The following is a 20465-nucleotide window of genomic DNA, read 5'->3' as shown; positions in this document are numbered from 1 at the left end:
GGAACCTCTCCACACAGTAAATAACAAATAACTGACTTTCAGTGCAGAGGTCATATTTTTGCCTCTAATAAGAGGTTTCATTTCCCAAGAGCATTCAGATTCAGCAGGAACACTTTGGGCTGGCACATTTTTTGGAACCCAGGGAAATTAAAGCAACAAGATTCTTTACTCAAAATTGTCAACTGAAGAAAAAACTTACGTGTTGCCTGTCTCCTAAGAACTAAATACAAGCTTGAAAATATAAAACTTAATAAAGTTGCAGCTATAAATTTAAAGGAAATTATTTTTTTTAAGTTAAAAAAAAAAAAGGGGGAGTGAAAGTCCGCACCGAGTTACAGTTCACTGTATTTTAGTCTTTGCGGTAGGCAGAGAAAAAAAATCAATATTCAAGGAAAAAAACCCAGATTTTCACCTAATGACAGCCACGTATTCATAGGCATTTTGAAAATGACAGTATTATAATAATTGTTTCAATTTAGAGTGTAATATAATATGATACATGACGTGGGTCAATAAAAGGAAGTACAGGAGCTAAGTAACAACTTTGTTAATCGCTAAGACCATTAGCATAGAACAAATGTGGTGAGAGATGGGGAGCATGGGAAAATAATAAAGAACATTTGTGATGAAAGACAAGGCATATACAGGAAAAATAAGATTTTAAGAGCTTTTTGGTAGATGCTGCACCGATGCACTGAGGGAAGAGAAATACATATACTATTTTACCTTCGATTTAGCAACACCTATAGGCATTTGCTTAACAGCAGCATGTGCCTAAGTATGTCCCTTTTAAGCAAAGCACCTGAAATAGATGCTCAATTTTCTTTGCTTTCTTGGGATGATGTATAGGTTGAATAGAGATGTGCTAAGGAAAATGCATCTGATCAACACATCAAAGAGCTACTCAACACAGCTCACAAAGACACTCTCATGGACCCAGAGGGACAGACTTCCCTCTTCAGCTCCCTCTGTGTATAAATGAAGTTTATTTCCTACCTGTAGGGACTTTTCACCATCGTGTACCATCTATACTTTTCCCAGAGCCTGACGAAGGGACTTTGATCCCGAAACCTTGCAGAAAAGGACAATTTTCTTGCCATTTTCCAGTCGATCTAATAAAAGGTATAATTTTGGAACCAAGAGTTCTAGTTTTTGTATGTCTTTTTGTCTCTGACCAACACGGCTACCAAGTACACCCCTGAAGATAAGGTCACACTTAAGCGCTTGGGTGAATTGGGGCCACTATATCCAGCACCTGCTATGATGCAGATTAAACACACTGCTTTGCGTCTTGCCTTCTGCGAGAATAACTGTTCACCCTCCTTTTCATATCTGTTTCCTAGGTACAGCACCTGACATGAGTCTTGGTTAACAAATTTCACTCTGTTGTTCAATACCAAATTCTTTCATCTGTCAAAATCTTTTGGAGAATAACATTAAAATTCAGGCGTTTGCCAACCTCCCTCCCGGCTTTTTGTCATCTAAAAACCTGACCAGGAAGCTTGTTACTCACTAAGCCAAATGATGACTAAAAATGTGAAACACTAGATGCAGAACAGAACTCTGCAGATCTCACTTGAAATCTCATCTGTTTGTAGTTATTTTTTGCATGCACTATTCAGCCAATTAATGTAACCAACTAATAGTAATCCTACCAGACCCACATTTCTTCAGCTTACTTGTGAGAATGTCACGTGGGACTGTATCTACAACTTGTATCTTTGTATTTAAAAGGAGCGGTAATGGCAGGCTGCTTATAAAATGGTTTCAAAAGCTGACACTTGCACAAGAAAGAAAATAATTGATCTTTTGCTGTACAATGCATCATCAGGAAGTGTAAATGCCGTATCCCTGTAAAACTTAACCAACATACTCAGTCGAACCAGAGGTCCATCCAGCCCAGAATCGTGTCTCAGAACAATGGAAAGCTGCAGGTGACCCCTAGTTCTTTTATTGCGAGACACAGTGAGTCATAGTTCCAAATTCATTTCTTTCGTACCATTTTTGATTTTATACATCTTAATAATACCCTTCCTCAATCATTTCTTTTCCAAGCTGAGAAGTCCTAGCTTTCCCTCTATCGTATCACCTGGAAGCATTCCATATTCGAATCATCTCTACTACTCTTTTCTGCAACGTTTCTAATTGTACTGTATCCTACTTGACAAGCTGCCCATAATAGTCAAGATGTGGGCAAACCACAGATTTGTGTAATGGTCTGATATTTTCTGTTTGGTTTTCAATTCCTTTTGTACTCATTCACAGCAATCTATTTTTCCTGTTCTAAGCCCTTGATGAGGTTATCAGATTTTATTTTTCAGAAGTTATATTTTTGCAACACCGTAAATAATTTGCTGAACATTTATAGAGTACCCAAGCAAGCACACCCAGTATTTGAGTTCAGACTTTATAGCTAACATCCTGTAAAAACTTTCTTAGCACAGCTCACAAAAAAAAAAAGAGTAAGCTTATACACATTACACTACACATTTCATTTTTAACTAGTGTTTGGCAAATCTCCCTAGTAATAAAACTGCATAATTTTCATTATGCAAACACATAATATATTTATGTATACAATTAATCCCTAGATTAAATATGTGGTTTATTTCACTTCTGAATATATCTGCATCTAATAAAATGAGAAACGTATATGATGGTAAAACAAAAACCAAACAAGGACATGCCAAATTAAATGAAAAATGTTCTGATTCCAATATATATTGCAATTTAAAACATACTGATCAAGTTACTGTGTTTCTCAAATGAACTGACATAATCTAAAAGCATAAATAACCTTGTCAGGCTAATTAGGAGATAAATGAAATGAGCACTCTGGCAAGTGTTAAAGATGCACTTAAAGTATTAACTGCACTATAAATAGTAATCTGGCCACATATTAAAGCCAATTTATGGTGTGGCAATATAGCAAAAAGCCACAAAAATGTTCCACATATAACATGGAACATCTCTGTAGCTTGTTTGTATCAAACCTTAAATACAACATGTGGTATGTCAGGGTTGCCCCATGATAGTTTCTGACACTCAGCTGAGCGCAGAGATCCAGCATGGGGTAGCCTCAGGACCCAGGTCACAGATCCCCTAATGCCATCAGTGGGATCAGACTGGAAGCAGTTTTGGGTCCTGGACCCAGCACCCCCATCCTATCCCTGGAGGTAGAGGGATGGGACAGGGAAGCCATGAGCCAAGAAGCAGTTCCCAGTGTTGGGCTCATGGTACCCTCATCACTGGCAGCAAGAGACCATGGAAATTGCACCTTGGAGGGTTACCAGGTACCACCACAGCCTCTTGAGTGGCTGAGGAGTCCAACGCATGACAAGCAGACCCTTTCACAAGTTGCACATACAACCTCAGTTGTGCTTGCACCGGCATGCCAAGTACCATTTGTCTTGTCTGCCTCCAAAGCCTTTTCTCTATCTCATCATTGATCCCCTCCATCTCAAAGCAACATAGGCTCTGTTTCACAGAGGCTTTCCACTTGCAGTGGTCCAAAGTGATTGATTACCAGCGTTGGCCATGTAGCTGGAAGCAGCCATGTAGCCAGAAGTCCCAACCGTATGCCAGCTTTTCTAAGTTCCAGGGTACCTGCAGAAGTGGCAGTTGGGGAACTGGTAGCTCAGTTCCCCAGCTGTAGGCACTGCTTTATAGTGTGGAGCATGGACTGCTGGGGAGCCAGGAGCTCCCAGATCCCCATGGCACCTTGACACATGGGAAGCCTTAACAAGTGCTGCTGAGGTGGCTTCAATGGGCTTCCCTGCCAGGAACTTTAAACCCCATGTCTGGCAGCTCCACTCAGGTGCAGGGAATCAGACGTTCCCAGCAGGGTTTAAAGATCCCAGCGAGGGAAGACCTTCATCTGTCCCTGCCCACTGTGAGCCTCTGATCCACTGTGCCCAGCAGCCTGGACTGAGCTGCCAGGTATGGGCTTTTGACAATCCATTGAGTATCCATCTAGCCCAGAGAGGCCCAGTCTCAAAGAGGATCAAGAGCTGTCACCTGACTGTCAGCTTCAGTTTCTAGACTACTTTGGAGACCCATGCCAACCCTGGTGCCATCCAATTGCCTAACTGTTGGCTCCAACCCTGATCATTCAGATCAGATTCCAAAGCACCATTAAATGAATGTGTGCCAGGGACTGATAAAGGTAAACACAATCTTGGTGGTATCTGTTTCATTACTGGTGTATAGGACAGTAAAATGTATGAACTTTAAAAATATTCCAACAGATTTAAACTGATTAAACCACAGTGTTTGGTTTTTAAAATAAGAGACTACCAGACTAAATACTGTCAGTGCACTACAGACTAGCCAATATTCTATACCCTTCCACATGCAATTTATTTATTCCATTCAAGAGCCTATACATCTCCATCTGATTTATCCATTTCATTCCAGAACCTCATCTAGGTGTGGCCAATAGGTTTCCAGGATGATTTTGCAAATGACACTATGTATTTTAGATAGTTATTTGAAAGGAAAAAGTTACCTTGTTGCAGGAAGGGTACTGACACGTGTAAAGAAGACAGATGGCTCCACTTCCACATGAAGGCCCAGTGACAGGTTCCTATAGTAGCCTTCAACATGTCCTGGTCCCCCTGAGTATTTAAAGTTCAAAATGGCTTCCAGTGTCTAAAAAATAACGGTAAATCATCTGTTAATTACGGTTGTGTTACTATGCACAACAACTGTTCAATCAAATTAAGTTAAGAATTCCAGCATGCGCAAAATTTCTACATTAGTCACGAATTGTCACCTTCTAACCACCACAATTCATTTCCTAAAGAAAGTGTTCCATAGCCATAATCAAATAATTTACCACAGGCAGTTCAACCAATGTTGTATTTTAACTCGCTCATATAATTTTAAATATTAGGGTTAAAATAAAGTCATATATAATCACACTTCATGCATTATTTTCAATATTTAGTCCCAAATTATCAAAAATGAACTATTTGAAAAATAATATAAAAATAACCGAGAGGCTCATTTTGCTGCTTTTCCTCTAAAGAATAAAATACATATTTACTGTTACAAATGCACCATCCTCCTGGTCAAATCCCTTATACTTTAAAGGTTTAAAACTGACTATATTTACTAAATGAACGTATCTTAAATCCTTACAATAATAAAGAAATCAGGCTTTCAGCCTTATAGGAGCCATTATAGATTCATAATAATTGGGGTGTAACATAGCAAAAAACGTATAGTAACTTTTGAAGGAAATTTCTCTGTCATATATAACCCACAAAAACAGAAACATACGTTCCCTTCCTAAATCCCATTTCAGAAACTAAATAATAGATGTAAAAATAGTGAGCATCTCTACTGCAGTAGTTCCTTTCCACTCATGTATTTCTCTTACTGATACTAATTCTTCCAGAGCTTTTTGGCAAGCGCACTCCCTCACTCCTCTTTCCTTAATGAGCTGCCCGTGTGCTGGTTTTCATCAGATCACTTTTCATGCTGTCCTGTGTGCTCCAGCTCCAAAGAAAACACTGGTTTTTGCGGTGGTCGAAAACATTTTGCCCTCCCTCTTCAAGCTCGAGAGCATTTTGAGATTAGCGAGGGCTTTCTCAGAAAGCATGCAGGAGCAATCAGAGCAAGGCACTGAACGATCAACATTTCCCAGCTTTGAAAGAATTTTACAGTGTTAAGCGGTCGGACGTTATTCCATTTTGCAGACGGGGTCGAAACGTCCTTAATTTTAATCAAACATTCCGTCGGGATTTCTAATTCAGTGATCTGAGGTAAATTTGTGCACAGGTAATCATGTTTCCCCACTCCCAGATCATACAAAACTGGTGACTTAACTTTGCCTCCAAGTATAGCCCCAAGCTAGTGTTACTCCCAGGAGCTGCCTCGTAATACGGGGAGAAGTCTCCAAGGGGCACCCTGTCCCGCTGTCAATTTCTACTGTCCCAGTGTCAATTTCTACTCTGTAGTCAATCAATCCGAGCTCACGCTACTTCAAGAGAGTAATCAATAGCAAGTACAAAAACAAAACGAACAATGCAGATCTACTCTAGACAAACACTTTACTCTGCTTATTCAGCTCACCTAATTAACAAAAAATAAGAGATTGATCAGCAAGTCCAGACAGCTGACACTACTTCCAGCTAAGCTGTGTCTTCAGAAAGAACTCCAACATTAATTAGGAATTTTGCTGTGAAACACATGGGTCTCATAGGCTTTGTTTAATGTCATCACACTCAAGGCAGGATGTTGGGTAAAACTGATGCTATATGATAGTCACACTGCTTGCTCTATATAATCAGACTGCTCTTCCCTACGTTTATACAACATCTTTTAGCTTATCCAAATGGTGACAAATGCGGGAAACAGGAGCTCTTTGAAAAAGTCTTTAGTGGGAACTGGGAGGTGTTTTTTCCCCCTAAAAAATAAGATACTTTTTCTACTAAATGAACCAGAAAGCTCTCCAAAATCCTAAGTTAAAGTTACAACTGTGGAACTAAAAATGGCACCTTCAAAGCAGGCTTGCTCTTTACAGATAGTCAAGTAAAAAAAAGTACTGCTAGCTACACAGCCTGTTGGCTCGGCAGAACCAACGTGCTAAGAGGCAGCTGCAGATTCTATTAGTCTAAGCATCCTCAATGGAATTGTTAAGTATCATTCAATTATCTCTGTGGAAGCCTACAATAAGCAGAAAGGATGCACAGGTGTCAATGCAACTTTAATTTCAGCTGAAAATCTTTATTACCAGTGAAAATATACAACCAGCTTGACAAGACAGAGTCGATATTGTGCTTTGAGGGCAAGCAAGCAGAAAAAGTTTTTGAACTGCCTATTATCCGATACAGAAATCTTCAAGAATATTTGTGGAACAGAGTCCTGCTTTAAACAGTCAAAACCTCGTTACCAATATTACGAGAATATCTTGCATCGTTTTAGTATGACCAGTGAGTGTCCTTTGTCATCATTTATTTGTTTATAAAATAACATTATGGTGTTCAAGCTTCGTTGCGTAACAACTTGAATGTAGCTAACAATGCTCAGGAAATACCTGAATAGATATTTCACTGAAAATACTTTTGATTGAATTTCCAATCCCAGAGGGGAAAAAATGGTCTGGGCTTTTCAGAAAGGAACTCCTTGTGTTGCTCTGCACAAGCATGTGTATAACATCACGTCCTGCTGTATTAGTTCAATAATTTTGGAACTTCTCTCTCACTAGGACACCTACAGTAGTTACTATCACAGGACGTGTAATCAACTTGGTTTCTTTCCTATTTAATTTTCTAGGAAGTTACAAAAATAAGCAGTTGAGAAAAAATCTCTTATAAATGTATACTTATAACTTCTCTCCTATTTTTTAGCTAATTAAAAGTCATTACCTGCCCACACTCTCAGAACTTAGGTCATTATTTCAAATGCACTGACCTAATATAATACCAAGTGCGCAAAACTTTTCAATTTAATAATATGAATTTCTACACATATGATTACTGTAATCCACAAAGCACTCCGAAAACTTCAATTAATTTCTGCCCAGTAGGATGCTTTATTCCCATTATGAAGATGGCCTTTCAACAAATTTCCTCTAGACTTGCAAAATGGCACATCTGAAATCTGAATCCAACCCAGAGCACTTAAACAATACATTATTCTCAAATCACAGAGGGCAGAACTGACAGATCTCACAGGCTATGTTGGACAAAGATAACAGGTTGTTACACAGTTCTTTCACATGCTGATTTTTCATTATCATTTCTAATACAGTTGCAAAGTATATGAAATACTAAATCTTTCCTTCTGGTACTGCTATATACAGGAGTAAAGAAGGAAATGTACATCAGAAAAAGGCATGCACCCACATCATTTTACTTAAAGATATTGGAGGTTTCAGACAGACAAGGTCTTTTCCCAAAGAGTTTCAGTACAGAACAAACAAAAGTATAGGGAAGAGACACGACAGAAAGGTAACATCTCTGCAAACATATTTTCCGTGGTTCGTTATTTTCGTGTGTTCATACATTAAAGCATGTTTGTTTAAAGTGAAGAAGTCAAAAGGTTCTTAAATGCCTAACAATTACGTTTTCCAGTGAAGTAATGGAAAGACTTCGGGACAAATCACAAGGAGTTGGCCTGCCTGAAAATTTTCCATTTTAAAGTTTCTGCGTATAGATGAAGTTTGACCAAAAAGCCATCAATTATTTTTAGGCACACGTGCAAGAAAACTTTGGCCAGTGCAATTTCAAGCTGGAAAATCCACTCCAGACATGGAAAGTTTCTGTAAAATGGTCACTGTCAAAGGACCACCTTAGCTCAACAGGCTGCCAACGTAGTACAGTCAAGGCATGCTGGTTTCTCTAGATAACCATGTAACCTTGGATTTTGCAGCATGAGTAAGCAGGTACCAATTTACATATAGGGATGGTTTTCATGATTGCAGAGCAGGGCTTGAATTCATATCTGTAGAGTCATAACAAGAAGCCTTAACAGATCTGCTATCATGCTCCAGTAAAATTTCCATGGGTAATGGGAGAAATGAAAATGGAATCTTATACAAATAGTTATAACAGGCTGTTAATATGCACTATAATGTACCTCTTACAACTGTGAGGTAGTAAGATGCATTCATAGAGGTGTAAGAAAAATTAAAGCTTAGGTCCAAAACATTTTTTCCCATAATGTGGGTGGGGTGCCTTTAATATTATAGTACCATCAAACATTCTGTATAAAACTTGCCACAACGAAAATCAAATAAGTTCATTAATAATCAAACTAGATTCTTTGGGTAATGTGATATCTTTTATTAGACCAACTAAATAGTTAGAAAAAATGTTCTTTCCAAGGTTTCAGGTATAAACACAGATATCTTATATTTCACAGACGTTAGGGATGGAAGGGACCTTGTAAGATCACCGGGTTCAGTCCAGCGCCCAAGGGGCAGGAAATCAGCTAGGATAAAAGGATCCCAGCAAAATAAATGTCCGAATTTGTTCTTAAAAGAGTTCAAAGTAGGTGCTTGCACCACCTCTCGGGGGAGTTTGTTCCAGGCCTTGGGGGCTCGGACAGTAAAGAAGTTTTTCCTTACGTCCAGCCTAGAACAGTCTTGCAGGAGTTTGTGACCATTGGACCTGGTCATCCCTTGGGGTGCTCTGCTGAACAGGCGTTCCCCCCAGATCCTGCTAAGCACCCCGATGTACTTATAGGCTGCCACCAGGTCACCCCTGAGCTTCTCCAGGATGAACACCTCTCTTCATAAGGCCTGTTTTCTTGCCCTCTGATCATGTGCGTCGTTAATATCCTTCTACAGGCACCAGAGTGTCTGGAGCATGCAGAGCAGCACCCTGCAGGTAAGTCTGTGAAGGGGAAGGGGTGTGGGGGAAGGAAGAGTCATGGCGGGGGCAGGTCAAGGCCCCCACGGTGAGGGAGGGAGTGGGGCAGGGACTTTCTCACTGCTTCCATCTCTCCCCCAGTAGCTCTCTGGTATTTCTGCCACCTTCCTTTACTCTCCTTTCAAGCAGTGATTAAAAGACAGAAGAAATCTATGAGTTCCTTTAGTCCAGTGGTGCTCAATCTTTTTGGCCAGCAGACCAGATGAGCAGTAGCGGCAGGGTGACCTGGCCCCAACCTGCTGCACAGGATTCAGGGTTTGGGAATTTGGCAGCAAGGGAGGGTGGCTGTATTTATTGCCACCTTTCCCTTGCCACCAAGTCTCCTGAACCATGGGGAGCTCCATGGGCTGGATACCTATGGCTCCGCGGGCTGCATTTGTGTCCTATAGGCCAGAGGTTGAGCACTGCTGCTTTAGTCCATACCTTGAGGAACAACAGAAGATGACTGTCAACCAAGTCAGTTCCTAAGCTTTCTTTATGCCCCCCCCCCCCCCTCCAATTACTGTAAGTGGCTGAAATGGCCAACTTGGCAAGCTCTTTTAAGAAAAGTATGCCCTGAAGACTGAGTATTTAACAGAAATGCTGACTTCATTAGGATTTCTTTTTCATTATCTAGTAAGTTCCAAAAAAAGGGGCCCATTTCAATTTACTCAACTATGCTATTTTCACTGGCAATATATAATCCTGGAAATGCATGTGGTACATGGGTTAAGATGGGAAACTGGAAGTCAGATGAGTTCTGCCACTGATTTGCTATACAACCTCAGGCAAGTCACTTCCTTACATACTGTATTCCATCTCTGTAAAATGGAGTGAGAGCATTACAGTAAAACTACTTCATACAGCCAGTAAGAGAATCAAACCAGTATTCACAACATACTTTGAGATCCTTCAGTAAAAGGCTTGCTAGAATTGCACATTAAAAATTGATTATAATTACACATCTGTGATTCAGTGCAACAGAGACATTAGATAAATTTCCCTTTGATAATTAGACAGAAAAATTATCCAATTATTAATTTAGGGACACTGAAATCAAAAGTACTCTCTTCTGTTTCTAAGATAGCTCACCCATTCCATTACCAGCTGCTTTAAAGAACTTGCACTTTCTGCATGCGCTTTATGAACATGCCAGTTCACTGCAAAACAATGAGACTGACTTGCATTATTTGATCCTACACACTTGAAATGGCCTTTTTTAACCCCTGAATGTAATGGCAGGGATAAGATCTGTCAAATTATGGACTCAAAAGGGTTAAGAAATAAACTTGTATTATATAGAACATATTAATCATAAAATGTTATCAAAAATATTTACAATTAAACAGATACTTTTACAAATTATCAATAAAATATTGCAAGCGTTTATTCAGCACAAAAATTCTTTTCTTAACGTGAGTGCTATTCGGTCTGTAGAGAAATGGTCTTCTTACTTCTGTGATGCATTCTCTTCTAGAAGGGAGCTGTTACAAACAGCAAGACAGTATGCTTTTTTACCTTAGTCACTCAAACGCAAACGAAGGTTTGAGGTAAAAGGGAGCCCATCAGAAAGAGCAGCTCACATTTTGGCTGAGATTCCAGGAAGAGCAAACTACCTGTGTGCTGTTTGTGACCACCTCTTCTAAAACAGATGGATGTACTACAGTAAAAAATAAGCAACTTGTACTAAGAATACATTCAGGCTCTGCAGTGCTGAGTTCTCTTCCAACCTGTAAGACCCCCAACATCTGCCACCGCTCAAGAAAAGGACAAAACTACTATACTTTCATAGGCTCATAAAAATGAGGGTTGGAAGGGACCGCAGGAGGTCACATCTAGTCCAAACCCCTGCTCAAAGCAGGACCAGCCCCAACTCTATCATCCCAGCCAGGGCTTTGCCTAACCAGATTTTGAAACCCCACAAGGATGGAGCTTCTACCACCTCTCTGGGTGACCTGTCCAGTGTTTTACTACCCACCTAGTGAGAAAATTCTTCCTAATAGCTAAACTATACTTCCCTGGATTCAACTCAAGCCCGTTGCTCTGCCACCACTGAGAACAGTTCAGCTGCATCCACTTTTGAACCCCCTGCAGGGAGTTGAAGGCTGCTATTAAATCCCCCATCAGTCTTCTCTTCTCCAGACTAAATAAGCCCAGTTCCCTCAGCTTCTCCTCATAAATCATGTGCCCCAGGTCCCTCACCATTTTTGTAGCCCTCCACTGGACTCTGTCCAATTTGTCCACATCCTTTCTGTAGCGTGGGGCTCAAAACTGGACACAGTTCTCCAGATTTGGCCTCACCAGTGCTAAATAGAGGGAAATAATCACTTCCCTTGACTTGCTGGCAACACACCTAGCAATACAGCCCAGGATACCGTTAGCCTTCTCGGCAACAAGGGCGCACTGTTGGCTCACATTCAGCTTATTGTCCACTGTAACCTCCAGAGCTGCTGCCCAGCCAGTTGTTCTGTCCTAAGTGCAGGACTTTGTCCTTGTTGAACCTCATGAGATTCCTTTTGGTTCAATCCTCCAATTCGTCTCAGTCACTTTGAATCCTAGCCCTACCCCACAGTGTATCTACTACTCCCCCCAGCTGAGGGTACACTCTCTGCCATCTTCCAGGTCACTGATCAAGACATTGAACAAAACCGGCCCCAGGACTGACCCCTGGGGCACTCTACTTCATACCGGCTGCCACTCGGACATCGAGCCATTGATTACTGCTCTCTGAACCCAATGCTCCAGCCAGTTTTCTATCCACCTTACAGTCGATTCATCCAGCACATACTTCCTTAGCTTGCCTGCAAAAATGTTGTGGGAGACTGTATCAAAAGCCTTGCGAAAACCAAGGTATACCACCATCCACTGGTCTCCCCGCATCCACAGAGCCAGTCACCTCATCATAGAAGGCAATCAGGTTGGGCAGGCATGACTTGCTTCTGATGAATCCATGCTGCCTGTTCCTAATCCATTTCTTTCTTCCACTCCATTCCAATGCACCACAATCATATTGAAAATCAAAGTCTTACTGGCATATGTTGTATAGGTATAGTCTGGCTATCGGAGTTTCTAAATGATGCTTTAGTTATTTCCACAAAGATATGTAATTTGATGTTAAGGCATGAACAGGTCTACTAAACACTACATGGTCTCAAAGAAAATAGTTACATGTAAATCAGTCTAGATACACTGCAGAGATCAGATGCTTTGAATTAAGTGGTAGACAAGATGTATTGTTTTACTGGGGGGGGGGGGAACAGACAGACAGTCTCATGCAGGAGCTTATGTTTTCCATTATTCAGGATCAATGGAACTGACCCCTTGCTGCATAACTATACTTCTGACTGGTTATATTAAAACCTCAAATCAAACTATATTTCCATGAACCAGCTGTTAATTGATACAACGAGGCCAGAAGCAATTTTTTAACAAAACAAGCTAATATCTATTTTATTTCCCAAAACCAACATTTGGCATTATTACACTATGGCCTAGCCTTGTTAAAAACTGTATAAAAATTGTGGTCAGCACACACAGACAAACTTTTTGCTGACAAGCCCAAATACAATGACTGCAACTGGCTGGGCCTCTGATATCCATTCCTGGTGCAATTACAGCCCATTCTCACAACCTTCTCGTATCGCCAAAGAGGCCATTTCCAACCAGATGTATTATTAATTGGGTAGCCTTCTTCCTCCAGCAGGGCTTCTCAATAGCAATGCAGAATAGGAAATATTGCCCTACACCACGGTATGTGTGTGTATATATATGAGTCTAACAATTATTAGAAAAGTGTAGGAAAATATAAAACTGTTGCACTCACTATACTGGAAATGTAAGAGGGTTTTTTTTTTTTTCCTAATAAGCTGTCTTAATGCTCTTTTCTGACACTAGAGGTATTGTTGAATTAAATTTACCCAGGATTATCTTTGCAGTTGTTGAATCCCAGTTGCACTGTGGACGCTTCACTTAAAATCTCAATTCTCACCTCCTCCTCCTCCGTGAAGTTGCAAAATAAACTTTATAAAGCAGCAAATTTAGTTCAGAGGCTTGCACAGGTAGGCCACTAACAGTAAAATTAAAGGCATGATGGGATCTGATGTGCAATCCCAGCAATTGCACCTCCTGCCACATATGCACGACAGGAGACATGATTGTGGGATCAGGGATCACCCTAATAGCACCTCATTGCTCATGCAGAGGGAACCTGGGATCATGATTCCAGGCTCCCCCTGAACAGGCAAGTAGTAAGCTTGGCTCCTGTGGCTGTGAGCCCCAGGCAGCTGATCAGACCAGCTCTCCCAACCACAGGAGCTCTGATCAGCTAACCCATGGGAATGCATGGGGGCAAGCTCCCAGCTCCAGGAGCACAGGGGAGCCAGTGGCACTGATGTGCTCCCCAAACCAGGACCCCTGATCAGCAGATCAGGGCTCCCAGCCATGGGAGTACACCAGAGTCTTGACAGGCTCCAATGTGCTCCTGAGGCTAGCGTGACTGACCACACCTTTATATGTCAAGTGTGATGCAGACTGGCCACAATGTTAGCATGCACATCTTGTGTAATAGTTTTCTGGCTTATTCCCAATTTTATCAAACCATTAACTGAATGAATGCAAGGCCAGGTCAGTACTAAAGAAATGATTAACCAGTTTATCACATCTTAAGTGTAACATCTGTTAGGGGCCATGTTACCACATTTTAGCCACAACCACCATCTATCTTTAGAGCTACTAATTGGCCATCAGTACCCAAGGTGGGGAATCCTTGGAGTGGGTGAGAACATTCATCTAAATGCTTTTCTCTCTCTGTACAGAAATTACCAATATAACATTTAATGTATTAATAGAAAGGCAGATTTTAGCTGAGCTAAATTAGTGTGTTGTGTATTCCGGGTTCACTCTGGGTTAGTTTTGCTTAGCAATCCTTTATCATCATCTGCTGCGCAAACTGAGGCAGTGACAAATCAGGAGAGACAGGCAACAAGAGCCAAGCTTCCTGCCCCCTCATTGCCTGCACACCTCCTGCCCCTACCAGCTCCTACTTACCCCCCATTATGCCTGCCCCTCCAGCCCCAATTCCCCCCACTTCCCCCCTCTACACTGCTTCTGTTACCTGTCCCCCCTCTTCCCCCCCACCCACTAACTTACCTTTGCTCTTTGCTGGCAGGCTCCATCCCTGCTGCAGTCTGAGGCATGGAGCATGTCTCCAGCCCGACCCCATAACAGCAGCATGAAGCCAGCATGCTGTTCTAGGCCAGCCCTGTAGAAGCGGTGCGGGCTCCATGCTGCTGCTGCTACAGGACTGGGCTGAAGCCATACTCCACGCCCCAGGCTGCAAGGCTGCAGCAGGGACAGAGTCTACCAGCATGAAGCAAAGGTAAGGAGGAGTGCAACAGAGGGTGAGGGGGATACTGGGGGCTGTAGGGGAGGAGTGCAGGGTGTGCAGAGCCAGCAGAGGGGGATGAGGTGTCAGGCTCCAGCTCCAGCCGCAACTCCAGGTTGGGGCTGGAGTCACAGCAACTGCCTGTTGTAGACTTTCCATCACTGGAGAGAGTCAAGAAAAGGTTGGACAGCCACTGATCAGGGATAATTTGGGTGTAGCTACCCCTATTTTCCATGTTTCTGGACTTTGCTTGGTTGCCACGTGGGACTGGGAGGGAATTTCCTACACAACACCCTGCTACATGCATCAGGGGCAGGGGTTAAGTCTTCCTCAGAGGCATTAGGGGTTGGTTACAGCAAAGGCTGGGGATTTTGACTGGGATGTGCCAAGGCTCCTGCTGGGTCTTAGACCCAGAGGTTCCTGGCTAGAGGGGCTTAGCCCCCTGCTCAGGGATGCACCAATTTCCATATCTAGGGTCAGAAAGGAATTTTACTCCATGGTCCAGTTGGCATGGACTGGGGGGGGGGGGAAAGGAATTGTCCCCTCTGTAGTGGTAGGCATGGGCCCTCTTCCTAGGATCTCTCTAAGGTATATTAACAACCTTTGCAGCAGCAGGATGCTGGCCACCACAGGCTCCCTACTTCATCTGTGGCAGGTTAGGGTGTTCTGTCTTGGGCTTTATATCAGGGTTGACTGTGTAGCTTTGCTAAGAAGCTAGACAATGGATTTGTATAGGATGGTTTGGATGGGGCTGATCCTGCCTCTGGAGATAGGACTAGGGGCAGGAGGTTGGACTAGATGACCTCTCTAAGTCCCTTCCATCCCTTCTTCTCTACTATTCTGTGATTCTATGGCAGGCAGCACAGCAGCAGCAGCAGATAGGGAAAGAAGCAGAAAGCAAAGCAGCCAACCAGCCTGGAAGAACAGGGAGGACAACAGAAAGCAGAGCAGCAGATCAGGCAGAGGAAAGAAATTAGCCTGACACTTGAAAAGGGTGCAAGGTTAATTTGTGGCATACCTGCCAAAAGTGTCCCATTCCCCCCCCCCCCATCAGATAAACAAAAATCAAAGAGTAGGAAAAAGAAAGATAAACCTAGGTGATATGAGAGAAACTGGAAGACCTAGATTAGTGGGGTGTAGATGGACACAGAGTGTAATTTCAGCTACTAATCATTTTCATCATTAAGGTTAGATTGATTCATTTCTCAAAGAACTATGAGATTAAATTGAGCCACCCATTCATCAGCTGGAAAACCTACTGTAGGGGGAAGACAAAATGCCAGAAGAGAAACAATAAAAGCAAAAAGGCCTTGCAAACTCCATATGCCTCCTCCCTATCATCAGCCGACCGTAAGCAGTTTGCAAAAGAGACCATTTTTTATATCCAGCTGTAGAGCTCAAAATATAGAATCTTTCTGTAATAAAAATATGCGAATCTAGAAACCTATTGTCACATTAAATAGTATTATCATTTACTTGCTATTTGTATAAAGATCTGTGTAATATTTGTGTCAAACTAATAACAGAAGAGATTGCTTGTTATACAGATGTATCAACATGAATGAGATTCTAGGAAACACTTAATTTTAGTTTATCTAATGTAACTATATCCCTGGCATAGAATTTAAATCTCCTATGTGAATATTAATATGATTTGCCCTCCTTATCTGCACATTCCACCTGGATTAGTCACTAAATCTCTCTGAACCCCTTAATGATCTGCAGCTGTATCTCTGTTAAATATACAAGAAAAAAGAAAAACAGTCTAATTTACCAATGATGTAAATGAGCGTTACTAAAATATCCGAGAGACCACGATATTAAAAATATATCTTCCAGATACATGAGACATAATTAATACTAATGTTGTAAACACAATGACAGAGGTAACAACAAGACATTTAGGCAGGGCTTGATCTTAATATAAAAATAACCAGTAGATAAAGGACTCAATCAATAAGGAATTAAAAGATTACAGCACACGGGGGAAAAAAAAAATGGAAGTCCTGTTTTTTAGTTAAATGTTTGAATAACAAAGAAAATGGCATTAAACCTTGCTATGAGACCAAAAATCAGGATTCATTACTGAGGCTCCTGCTACACATTACACATTATACAATTAAGTGGTTAATCGCGCAATAAATTTAGCCCGGCCACACAAGCAAAATAAGAACAGCCACAAGTGAAAACTAATTATCACAGAATTAACTGGTTAATTGCACAATAAATTTAGACCAGCCACACACGCAAAGTAATTATCACACAATAAATATGACTATCCAACTATAAAAGGAGTCAACCAGCTATAAACTTAATTTTTGAAAGTGTGTATCAGCTCGATAGCTTGTTTCTATACAACTTTAATTTGAATGTGTAGCAAGGTCCTCGATGGTATTATTGTCTAATCAAGTCGCCTACTGTGGTTCCCATGCCTTATGCTTACTACATGCTATTAAATCCATGCATGACCCCAAAAGGAACTGCTACCCAAATTCATAATCGGATCTACCATAGGTTAAGGGGATGGACAAGATGATCGAGGGAGTTCTCTTCCAGCCCTATTTCTTTATGATTTTATAATCTCAGCAGCTTGGGTGTTTGCACACCTAGATTAGAATCAGATAGACAGATACTTCAAGAAGTTATTTTTAATTTCTTCATAAGTTAGCATAAAACTATGAGAAATTAGCTTCCTAGACTCTTTGCAGATAGATGAACAACACACCAGGAAAAGTGCTGATGTATACATTCAGTAAGAAAACAAGATGGCAATAATAATTCTAGCTATCAACACAAGGCCTAAAGCCTACTTTTCTTGTTAATCTTGTTTTCTTGTCAAATCCAATATATTTATATATCCTTTGTAAAGAGATATCTCGGTATTATAGCAAGATGAAAAGTATAGTCTGAAACTAGAATTCTGATGCATTTTACTGAAACCAGACAGAGATGCACACTCCAATGAATCTCCTTATACTTGAATAAAAAACTGTTTGTCTGCTTCTTTACATGTTAATATAATTAGGAATTGGGTTTCCAAGCAGTAATTTCCAGCTTTCATTTCATGATCTAAATTATTACCTTCAGACATCCAATTTTATTCCTGAGATTGAGAGAGTTCTGTACTATATATCTAAAGTTCGGGCACAAACTCCCTTCATCAGGCTTAAGAAGCATCTGCAGTCAGTCTGTGCTCTTCATGGACAGCATAAATTTTGTGCCAGAAAGCTTGCAAAGAAGAATTTTTTCCAACTATTTGAGTTGGTCTAATAAAAGAGATCAGATTTACCCAAAGAACCATGTCTGCCTACATCCTTAAACCAACACAGCTACAACCTATTGCAATGTAGATTAAACTAAACTGTTTTTTGATAGATTTGGAGCATTCTCCTAAATCCAAGTGGTCAAATATATCTTTAGTATGAACAAATTAACCAAAAAATTATCCTGGTAATAAAAGCACTACACAACTGGACACAATTTAGAAGAGAAAAGCACTTTTCACACTGACATGTTACAACTGCCTTAGCATGATGCCTTTCCTTTTGTGTCGTGTGGTAGTGGGAACAATTACCAACAAGCAAGTTTTGCAAAGGGATAGCCTCTTGGTAAACCTCTTTGCCTTAGACTCTACTAGAAAATATATCTGTTGCCTACAACAGTGGCATCAATAGGTGAAGCTGAATTAGTATTAATAATGGCTTAACTGCAACTCTAGGTGATACCCAAACAAGCAGTTTTTCACAAAATATGGTTGAAACTTCCAGAGTTGATGAGAAAAAAAGACCTAATGTTGACATGCCCAAGCAGAAAATGTATGCTCCTTTAGGATGTAAAAGGGAAACTTAAAAGACGAAAGGAATCTGTCCAAAACTAGTTATTGTTTATTACATTAGATAAAAATCAGAAATGGTCCATCCTGGGAAACTGTCAAATAGAGAATTACTGCAACTAGCACAAGGGAAAGCTGCCCAAATGAGAACAGAACATTTGGCAATCAAGCTGTTTAAAATCTGTATTTTGTTTCACCTTTTTAGCTCCAATGTCAAATGATTCTTGGACATAGATTTGTCAGTGAAAGATTTAACATCCCCATCAAAAGTGGAAAAGACAATAAATTTTAGTAAAATAACAGAGGAAAGGGGTAAATCCCTCAGGGCTTCAGTATGTACACATGAAAAGCAGCAAATATGGCACTTTAAGCAATGTTTAAACTTATTTTTTGTTCACAAGCTTTGAATTTCTAAACTTCCTGTCCTTCCAAACTTCGATCAAAAATTGCTTTTAGTCAAAAAACTATACAAACTTGCTTAACCCAACAAATCAAAGACTTTTAAAAATAAATCTTTAACACAACAGCTAAGTTACGACAGTGTGCAAATTTACAAAGGCCAACAATACTAGCAAAGGAACAACTGTTTGCAGGTCCTTAATCAGTGGTTGTCCCTGTGACAGATCAGTAATAAAGTACCAGTCGCACAGACAATTACCCTGTCATTTTTGCCTGCTGATGATTCCAGCTCACTTTTTCACTTGGTTTACTAAAACAATGAACACCACGTAACTTTTTGTAAAACTGTCAATTAAAATGTGAAGGGGGGGGGGAGATTAAGTAATAATCTGAATATAAACTAAGGTTACACTTTTTTAAACAGACCCGTTAGATTGTCTACAGAATCAGAAGCATTTTAATTCTATTCCAGGCTAATTCAATTAGACGCCCCTCACCAGATGCTTCCCCCTCATTAAGCATAATAGCATTTGGACATCTCTTGCCTTTGTGTTAGATTGCTTGGCGCACAGTTCAGACCTTGCCTTCTTTGAAGACTGTCAGCAGACAATCTCCAGGGGACACCGTGGAGGAGGGGATGCCAAGGAGCTCACACTTTCCTTTGGCTGCCGTTCTAGTGCCCTCTCAATCAATGCCCTGCTTATCCCACCTGGGACATATAGGGAGGGTGTGCCAGGTGCCCAGACAGCTCGTCGGTAGCTCTACGTACTGGAGTAACAGAAAGTTGACTCCTTACACACGCACACACGTCTTCACTTGGAATAGGTGGAGTCGGCAGGGGGAGCGGTACAGCCCAGGGGTGCCTTCAACTTTCACTTCCCTTCCCAAGTAACTCGTAGCCCACACCTATAGCACAGGAAGATGGTGATGGCCGGTGGGCCTACACTGAGAAAGGTGAGGCCATGGCTTTCTGTGGCAGGCTTACAGGTCTTGCGTTGGTTAATTTATTGGGGGACTTTGCTCAGGATAAAGCATGGCTCAGGTGAAGGTTCAGCTATGGAAAGCATGGTTACTACATGATACCTCTCTATAGGTATTAGATGGACTTTGGAAATGGAAGTAACTTGCACATTATTGAGTTAAACACACTAATGAAAGAGAAATCATCCTGCGGTTAGCCTTTTCTTCCCTACTGATCTTAAAGGGAGTCTCCAACCACAAATTCCTCAGGGAAGCTACAGTCCAATAGAAGCTGAAGTCTATTTGAAGAAAACAGAAGACAGACTCAAGGAAAATCTATGACAACTGGAAATAACTATAAAGAAAATTAATTTGATGCTGAAACAAGTGACTGGAGCCCCTCTGAGCATCTTCTTATAGTATTTTTTTAACCTTTTCTGCTTTTTTTAAGCCAACAGAAGAGAAAATAATAGGGTATGATGAAAATCAGAGAAATATCCTGAGGCGGACTCCAAAATAAAAAGGAAAAATA

The 20465-nt window shown here is 40.9% G+C and overlaps 1 protein-coding gene across 5 annotated transcripts in view; it reads right to left on the bottom strand.

Moving 5' to 3' along the window:
• Window positions 1-20465, bottom strand: part of TRAPPC9 (trafficking protein particle complex subunit 9) — an 839741-nt gene that overhangs the window by 507249 nt on the left and 312027 nt on the right. For all 5 annotated transcript variants that reach the window (XM_059723710.1, XM_006258702.4, XM_059723712.1 and 2 more), the window contains one exon: window positions 4508-4650. In XM_059723710.1, coding sequence (XP_059579693.1) covers window positions 4508-4650 — 143 coding nt within the window. The remainder of the gene's footprint in view (window positions 1-4507; window positions 4651-20465) is intronic.

This window comes from Alligator mississippiensis, chromosome 3, assembly GCF_030867095.1.
Source record: "Alligator mississippiensis isolate rAllMis1 chromosome 3, rAllMis1, whole genome shotgun sequence".
Lineage (NCBI taxonomy): Eukaryota > Metazoa > Chordata > Crocodylia > Alligatoridae > Alligator > Alligator mississippiensis.
This window is presented reverse-complemented; position numbering and strand designations above follow the sequence as displayed.